The 9,372-nt window shown below is 40.9% G+C and overlaps 1 protein-coding gene across 1 annotated transcript in view; it reads left to right on the forward strand.

Moving 5' to 3' along the window:
• The first annotated feature begins 1,553 nt into the window (after positions 1 to 1,553).
• loxl1 (lysyl oxidase-like 1) overlaps positions 1,554 to 9,372 on the forward strand; it is a 22,844-nt gene continuing 15,025 nt past the window's right edge. Inside the window, exons 1-3 of the mRNA XM_016491533.1 lie at positions 1,554 to 2,913; positions 7,227 to 7,335; positions 7,621 to 7,758. Of these exons, the coding sequence (XP_016347019.1) occupies positions 1,923 to 2,913; positions 7,227 to 7,335; positions 7,621 to 7,758 (1,238 nt within the window). The 5' untranslated portion in view covers positions 1,554 to 1,922. The remainder of the gene's footprint in view (positions 2,914 to 7,226; positions 7,336 to 7,620; positions 7,759 to 9,372) is intronic.

Raw genomic sequence — 9,372 nt, forward strand, 5'->3', positions numbered from 1 at the left:
CTTGAGGTATTAGGCCAATCATAACGCACTATTGCTGGCCAATCAGAGCACACCGCGCTTTACAGAACGATGAGCTTTGTAAAAATTGATGCATTTCAGAAAGGCAGAGCAGAGAGGAGTGACGATAATGTACGGTATGTGGAAAATAATGTTTTTTCTCAGGCCATGTCCACACGTAAATGGGCATTTTTATAAACTGAGTTTTTCCGTCTTCCGTTTTAAAAAAAATCTCCGTCCACATGAAAACACAGACTCGGGCTATGAAGCACTGTCAAGAGCATGCCAAGCCAACAGGTGGCGATATAATCTCAACCGTAAAGCCATGTTGGCCAATCAGAAGCCTGAAAAAGTTTCCAGTAGGCAGAGATAACAGCGTATGTTCCGACGTCACAAGCCAAAAACTCCGGTTTCGCTGTCTACATGATAACACTGCAACCGGAGTTTCTGAAAATCTTCACCCTGGCAGGAGTTTTCAAAAATGTTCGGTTTCAGTGACCTGGTGCTGCGTTTCCTTGTGGACGAACGGCCAAACCGCATAGAAAAAGTTTTGAAAATGCCTGCGTTCGTGTGGACAGAGCCTCACTCACATTACATTACAACAAATACACAAAACAATGTTATTTTTAGCAACGTCATATGACCCCTTTAAATTGTACATGATTTATTACCTCAGTTCGGTCCACTCTAAAGATATGAGTCCAATGCAATATTTCAAAAATAGCATTTTGTCAGATATGTATCCGCAATATTGTAACAGTGGTAGATATAATTGGCTACAGAAGTAGTAATGTGATTTTGGTTTGTGAGTTCAGCTCCTACTGGTACAAATGTTTAAAGACAGGGCTACATTTGAATACCATGCACTCAGGATTAGTTTCCAGTCTTTATAGTTTATTTACATTATGCTAATATCTGTTACATATACCAATGTTTACTGAGTCTGGGCTCCCTCTGCATATTTAAATAAGGCTTGTAGAATGTTATTAGGTTTTGTAGTGTAAGTGATGCATATTTGCCTGCTTTCATCTCTTTGTTTACTGGAAAGTGCTTTTAAATGGAACTGATTGTTCCAAATTCTGCTGACTTTTTTGGCCTCCTGTCATGCACATAACTTGGATTTCTAAACATCATGCCGTATTAATGTCCTCTCTTCTGCTGTGATGATGATGATGATGATGATGGGTGCAAAAAATTGTGTTTGGAAAAACATGAGACAAAGTCACAGCTCTCCTAGCACCTGGGTGGATGAACCTAGGCCACGCACCAGACATCCCTGCTTGTTCAGAAGGATCAAAGGAAGTCAGCGCAGGCACGCTAGATATTCAAGTCCCTTCACAGATGGTGATGTTGACTCTGGAAGCTTGTGCAAAGACCTGGCTTTGCTGGAATTTAGGAAACAGCTCTAGCACTAGGGCCATGTGGGATCTCAAAAAAATAACATGTTAGATTGAGTGAGCGAGGGAGCAGGAACGAGAGAGAGAGAGAGAGAGAGAGAGAGAGGGAGGGAGGGGGAGATGAGAACATTTTTAATTTTTTCACAGACCATCGTAAGCAGTCAGAGAGGCAAATAGTGAAGTGCAGAGGAAAGCGACAGGCAGTCGTCTCCAGAGAGTGCCTGAGAGCAATGGTCAGTCCACTGACAACAACTCAACATCCGGACAGTAAGGAAGAGGGAGGTTTTTCATACTGCAGCCTGCCCTGGGGCCTCAGAAATCATCTGCCTTCTTCACAGCAATGCCTGCACCACATACTGAACCAAGGACAAAGTTTCTTCACTGCATGTAGTCTGATTTGCACATGGACACTGTAAGTCCTCTATGCCTTTCCACCTTTAACCTTCTGGATCAAGGGATACAATTTGAAGTTTCACTGTCCACTCTTTTCTGAAGTTGCTTGGAAGTTTCCATGCAAGTTTTGTAAATATGCTGCCTGTGGTTTTTGTGACATGGTGGGTCTGGGTGTTGCTTGGAAGCATAGGGGGACAGTCCCAATCTCAGCATCAATCTCAGACTGACGACTCAAACCCATGGAGACAGATGATTCAATGGGAGAACAATGGACGTGTGTTCAGTCTTCTCAACAGTGGGGCTGAGTACGTCCCGGCTCGGACTCAGGAGCGTGACAGGAACCCCCGAGTGCTTTTAGCAGACGCTCCCAACCGTCGATCACAGGGTGGGAATGTACGGAGGCAAGCACCCTCCAGAGGAAGCTCTGAGACTGTGAGAGGCCAAGCCAGACATCCGTTTGGGTTTGGCCAGGTGCCGGACAACTGGCGTCAAGGTGCAGCTGGAACAGGTGAAACAAGTCGCTTTCAGTCATCTACCGGCTCTCGCTTTAGACCATCCTCTGGCTCATCCTCCTCCTCCTCCTCATCCTCTTCTTCTTATCCACAGTATCCGTTCCCTCAACAACCTCCTTATGACTCGGTTCTGGACAGGTCATACGAACCTCCCTTCCGTGGAACGGGGTACTCCACTGGCACTGGTGGTGGCTATGCAGGAGGAGGATATGGAGGAGGTGGGTACTCTACTGGAAGTTTTGGAGGAGGTAGCTATAATGGAGGGGGTCCTGCAACCGAAGACAGGTATCGATACTATCCCCCTTACGGTCAACCATACCAAGCTGTTCCTGCTCAGCCTGCACAGCCACCGGTCTCTGATGGATTGGACCACAGGTACACGCACAGTCTGTACAACGAGGACTCTCGAGATGCTGCAGTACCTGTCTCTAGCAACACAGGCTCATCGTTCCAGCCTGCGATGCAAAGCCCCCAGTATGAACAGTTCCCCCCCTTTGGAAGGCCCCAACCACAGCCTCCGTTTGTGCAACCACCTCCACGCAACTCTCTCATCTCTAACAACGCAGAGAGCCCGAACATGAATGCAGGGAGTGTTTATCGTCCTCAGCAAAGAGGTATGATGCATATCCACGTCGTATACACTTGTGAAAGAATAATTTTGTACATCCCACACTAATGTTACTCAATAGTTTTGGTCATAGACTAGCAGTCCAGAAAGTGTGTTTTACATATATTGCACTGAATGCTACTGCGTTTCCTCATGATTCATGTGTCGAGCAATGCTGCAGGCTGCTATGCTAAGTAAAGTTAATCACAGAGAGACATCTAAAAAATGTAGTTCTTCTGCCATCTCTTTGTGTTTCCTGGCAGCCCTTTGGATTTAGCAAACATGTAACCCAAGGGACTCAAACTGCACAAAAAGATTGTAAAGCTGTTTGTTTACGCAGCTGGTAATGGGCATTGCTTTTGAGCTAATTTGTCTGTTTGTTTCCTCATAAGCAGTCAGTAAAAATTACTCTCTCCTAATGTCAGAGCATCTTTCATTCCCATCACCCCATTGCATTGTGTTTCAATTTACAATCAAAGAAGTTCCAAGTTCTTCTTCATCCCAGAGGCTGGGTTATTGGAACCAGGTGTTGTGGGATGTGTGCGTGGGTGTAAGAGTATGTGGTAGTTGGTCTGTGTGCTTAGTGCCTATGGATACTCATTCTGCACAAAGAGTGCTCATTGTTTGAAGATTTGGTTCTGGTTTTGGTGATGACTGCCCTGCGAGGGCTACGGATGAATGATCCCAGTATTTGCTTTAGAGGGTGGGGTAAGGGGCTCAAGTGGCTTGGTTGTTGCTGGGTGGGTGGTGAACATGAGCGGTGTGTGTGGGGGATTGTGGGGTGTTACTACATAAAGAGTGGGGAGATGGAAAGTACCCAGCACACATGGGGTCTATTGCCTCAGGAAACAGAAAATATTTTGCTAGCCCCTAAATAAAAGTGTGTGTGTGTGCGTATATGTGAACGTGTGTGAGGAGGCGGGTGTGTGTAAGGCCTTTGGGACTGAGTTTCTGGCCACTGCCAAGGTTCATTTTGTAATGTGAAATGGTCTTTGTCTCTTGCTTGAGTCACGCACGACTAATCACCCTAGTTTACACAATCTGGTCATAAGGGAAATGGGTGTAAACTCAATCCACTGGAAGGTGCACATGTGGAAAACATTGACATTACTCATTACCCAATGATGCAATCACAAACAAATAAGTTGAAATCAGAGCTCCAGCCTGCGGGAACATATATTATCTGTGAATCTGAGTCTTAGAAATTGAAATAACATTAGATGGGACACATTTACTTGACTTGACCCATAGCATTGAACCTCTTTAAGATGGATGTTGAGATCTGGCCTGTATCTGACCAGAGGACATTTATTTATTTTACTTGCATCTTACTAAAAAAACAGTATACTGTCATCATGTTTTTCTAATTTCTTGTGGACTTTATGAGGAGTTTAAGTCAACTACTTTGGTGTAGTGCAGGCATCCAACAGAATTTTGTGGCGAAAAGTGCAGACTGTGTGAAGAAACTTTTGCTGGATAACCACAGTCTTTCACACTCTCTTTACACTGTTTACAAAAGCTGACCAAGGAAGTTTCCTGAGGCCTTTCCTGAAGTCTGCTTCAGACCGAGCTGGCAAATCAGATGTGTACACAGAGATGGAGATGGCAAAGCATTCACTGACTCCAGTGAAGGGCGGCACTAACGAGTCTGAAATAAGGAGGCTGACCAAGGGCATTATGTTTTATAGAATGAAAGTTGCTCCCAACTCTAAACATGCCTCCAGCAGAAGTGAGATTAGATCTGCACTCCACATTGTTGCTAGCTGGAAACAGCTGAATTTTCATGCTACTCCAAGCTGGTTTATGTTTGTTATTGCTGGTCTGGCTGTCAGCAAAAAAATGCTGGATGACCATCCAAGTCTTGCTGGTTAAGGTAATTCAGAGGCCTAGTGGGACTCCAGTATCATACACTGGAGTCCATCAGTGCTGATCTTCTCAACAGGGTTCTTTTCTCTGAAATCCATGACATGCAAAGCAGGAAAGCAAATATGCTGTCGCCTTCCCTTTGAAGAAATGTTAATGTCCACCTACGGACTTAGACTGCACTGTTATTATATTCATAAGATTATTTAGACATAAAGTGAGCTTGCATTTTAAGTGTAAACAAAGGTGATAAGTAGTTTCTGTATTGGCCCTGTACAGAGTTTTATGAACATTGGCTGTTACCGCTAGCTCTGTTTTTCTTTTCTATTTATTTTTTCTGTTTTTTTTTTAACAAACGTGGTCACAGGCCCGATTTGGATCCAGCAGGGAAGTGATCTCATTTTCGTTTCGCTGTCACCTCTCCCTCATCTTTTGTACTCTCTCTCTCTCCCTCTCTACGTGCAACACTTTGTTCTTTTTTTCTTATTTTTGCGTGACCTTGAAACCAGATGAGAAACGGTGTTTGATGCATTATACTGTGAGGCTTCAGCATTACCTCCTCAAAACCTCTTCATCTCTTGTGTATTATTTCAAAGGCATACGTATTTGGATACAGCCATTTTTCAAATATTTTACTTTTTTTTTACATTTAAGAGCATGTAACATCAGAACAGCTCAGAACATTAAAGAAGCACATTTGTCCCCAGGACAGTGTGTTATGAGACTTGACATTGTTTTTATCCTGCTAAAAAAAACAGTCTGCTTTTTATGGTCAAAGCTGATCTCCAAAGATGGTCCTTGTTTTAAAGGGCTTTGGACATTTGGTGGTCAGACTTGTCTGTTTGGTGGTTTTAGAGTAGTTTTGGATACTTTTCAGGTGGCCAGGCATTTGGACACACTTTAGGTTGTCAAACTTGTTGGTTTGGTGGTTTTAGAGTTCTGGACTCATTTCAGTTAATCAGACCAGTTGGTTTGGTGGTTTTCAAGTGGTTTTGGACCTTTTTTGGGTGGTCAGACTAGTCAGTTTGGAGATTTTTTGAGTTTTGCACACTTTTTGGGTGGTCAGACCAGTCAGTTTGGTGGTTTTTAGAGTGGTTTTGGACAATTTGCAGGTGGTCAGACTTGTCTGTTTTTTGGTTTTAGGGTGGTTTGGGGTGTTTTTAAGGTGGCCAGGCTGGTCTGTTTGGTGGTTTTAGAGTAGTTTTAGACATGTTCATCATGATCAAACTGGTCAGTTTGGTGGTTTTACAGTGGTTTTAGATACTTTTTAGGTGACCAGGTGGTGGTTTTAAAGTTATTTAGACACATATCATGTGGGTTTAGGGGGATTTTGGTGCATTTTATTCTACAAACCAGCTGAAAATCAGCTTGACCAAGGTTGAATACCAGCTATGACCTACTAAGACCAGTCAAGAAGTTTTTCCCCTTCAGTGTAATTTCAGGAGATGTGCTTCAGCCAGGGGCGGACTTACACATTAGGCAAAGGTAGGCGACCGCCTTGGGCCCCCAAAAGCCAAGGGCCCCCTAAAATGCTTTTCATATAGGATATGCGCATTAAGAGCGGACACATGAACGTTTGCAGTTTACGGTGTTTATTACCACGACAACCGTCCGAGTCTGTGGCGGCTGCAGGTGTACGAAAAAAATGCAAGTGATCGCACTGGCGCCTCCATGTGCTGCAGAACGCGCTTCAGCTTCCACTCTCCGCAAACAATTGGATATGCGTCTATCAGCGCACATTTATCTAGGTTAAACATTTAAACTAACATTGTGATATACTTGAACTGTTTTATATATAGATTTTATTTTAGGCAAGTCCTGATGATTTGAGAAGGCTAAATTGATCAAACATAGGCTATAGGCTATGATCAATTCACTGTCTGCCGCTGGCCTTTACTTAAAAAAACTAAATAACTTACATTTAACGAACAAAAAATGCTCCAAATGTTTTTCTAAATTTACTTTAAAAAAAAAAACGAAACGAAATATAATCACTAGTGACTTTTCCATTACATACCAAACTGAACTATTTTAATAGCTGAAACAGTAGTATAAGCTTTTTTGGGGAAAAGGGGAAAAAACACGGGCTAGGGCCTATATTTGAGACCCGTGCTTTAATCCACTTCATCCAACGCTGTTTTGTTCTCATCTGTGAGCATGCTCTTGATATATGTATTTTAGGTGTGTAAATGTATAATTGCCTTTTAATTATTTTTTCAGTTTTATTTAAATTTGTAGTTAAAACATGTATTTTAAAGTTTAGAATTAGACAGCCTTTGCACACAGGCTTACGCTGAAAACAACAAAATGGAACCTCAACGTTGATCTAGAAAAATGTGTGCAAATGTATAGGGCCCCACTCCTATATTTTGCCTGGGGCCCCCAATTCACTAAATCCGCCCCTGGCTTCAGCAGCTGGTTCTACACTGTAACCCTGATGATGTCTCCTGTTTTTAGGTTTGCCTGACCTGGTTCCTGACCCGAATTATGTCCAAGCCTCCACATACATTCAAAGAGCCCATATGTACTCCATACGCTGTGCTGCAGAGGAGAAGTGTTTGGCCAGGTGAGAATCCTCAGTTCTTTTATTTATGAAATGGCAAAACAAAGCTGGCCAGGCAGTATTTACACAATAACCCTCCCACACTCATCTACAACTGTTTACACCACACCATACAATAATACTTCAAACAACTAACGAGAAGAGTGTTAGATGATGTCTGGTGCAGAAGTATGGGTGGTGTCACATCATATAAATTCCAGCCTGCTGTTATGAGCTCATCTCATATATACAACATGTTTTATTACTCAGTGCTGCAGTCCTTCATTAAGGTTTTTTTTTTCTCCTCAGCTCCGCCTATAGTGCCGAAACCACAGACTACAGTGTTAGGGTTCTTCTGCGCTTCCCTCAGAGAGTGAAGAACCAAGGGACGGCTGATTTCATGCCCAACCGACCTCGTCACACCTGGGAGTGGCACAGCTGTCACCAGTGAGTCTCTCTTTTACCTCTGTATATGTGGAGACCTCATGGGCATAGAATACGCAGGGGACGTGGTGGACTTTTAATAAAATGTAAATTAGTCCCCCGCACTTTTTCCAGGCAGGTGTGTTCACGTACAGCTTTTCTAGGGCCAGTGTAAATAAATGTACGTTTGAAGTCAAAGAGACAGGATAGTCTATGCATGACCTGACGGTTTATTCACCAAAATGAGGTGATGTGAACATTACACTGTTTAGTAGAGCACTAAACACTCTCATGCAGTGCATGTTCCATTCATACTCGAAGCCAGAGGGCGCTCTCATGCAGAAAGTCCAAAACGGACTCATATAGAAATAATAACTTATGACATGCCGGGAAATCCCTAATTTTTAATTTGTAATTTTTTTCCATTCTTGAATTTTGGATTTTTACATTTTTTTTTTACTTGTTCTTTTTTAGTTTTTTTAGAACAAAGAAGGGCAATAACATATAAATTACATCAAAACAAATACAATAATAAATGAAAACAATAAAAATAGGGAAAACAATAAGAAAATCACATGTCCATAAACAAGTACAGATCATTACAAATTATTCAAAGAGTAGATTTAAGGCTTTAAAATAATTTGCTTTTTTTTTTTTGCTTTGTTATTTCTTGTTTCTTTTAACGTATACAGGTAGTGATATACAGTATTTCTATTTTAAAATTAGTAAAATTACGTTTTTTCCCTGCCCACTTACATTTGTGAATAAATAATTGTCCATATATAATGAATAAATTCACAATATGCCAAATTTTTAAGTCAACAGTATACTCATAAAAAAAATAAAACATCTTTTTCTTTGAGTTGCAATTCAATATTAGTACGTTGTTTAACAAAACAACAAAAAAATACCACCAAAATAAATACAATCATAAAATAAATGGACAATACTCTCATTTTCCTCTTTACAGAAAACACACTTCAAGTTAATGTCTTTTCAAAATGTTGCAATTAGCTGTTTTACAGGATAAATACGATGAACAATCTTAAATGATACCAGTCTAATTTTATTTGTGATACAAAAACGTCTGGAGATCTTAAAGGTCTCTTTCCAGTTGACATCTTGAAATTGTGATCTCCAAAAACCAATGGCTAAAGGAACACTGGAAATTTGGCAAATCATTCTAAGATATGTATTATTACATTTTTTTTCTTTTATATTTATACCTTCCAATGTAAGACTAAAATCTAAATTTGGTTTTTCGTCTATATCATTTCCTCAGAATTTCCAAGCACTGAGCGAATGGCATTAATTACCATCATAAACTCCTTAACAAGTATGTAAAATGACATTTTTTCTAAAAACTCTAAATAGGTAAGCACAAGGAAATCCCTAATAAGGACAAAGGCATTCAGTGATCACTGTAGCTAAGCTTTATAAATAGCAGAAATGATTTGATTGATGAAACATGTAGACAATAAACACACGTTTGTGACAATATATGGTTTATATGTGTTTTTCTAAGTCATCTGCAGGTAATAAATAAATAAAATATATGGATAATGCCGTGCTAATTCACATATAATTTAGTACAGAAACTATAAAATATATGTTATGCCTAATTATGTGATAAAAATA

The sequence above is a fragment of the Sinocyclocheilus anshuiensis genome, unplaced genomic scaffold (assembly GCF_001515605.1).
Source record: "Sinocyclocheilus anshuiensis isolate Anshui unplaced genomic scaffold, SAMN03320099.WGS_v1.1 scaffold1082, whole genome shotgun sequence".
Classification (NCBI taxonomy): Eukaryota; Metazoa; Chordata; class Actinopteri; order Cypriniformes; family Cyprinidae; genus Sinocyclocheilus; species Sinocyclocheilus anshuiensis.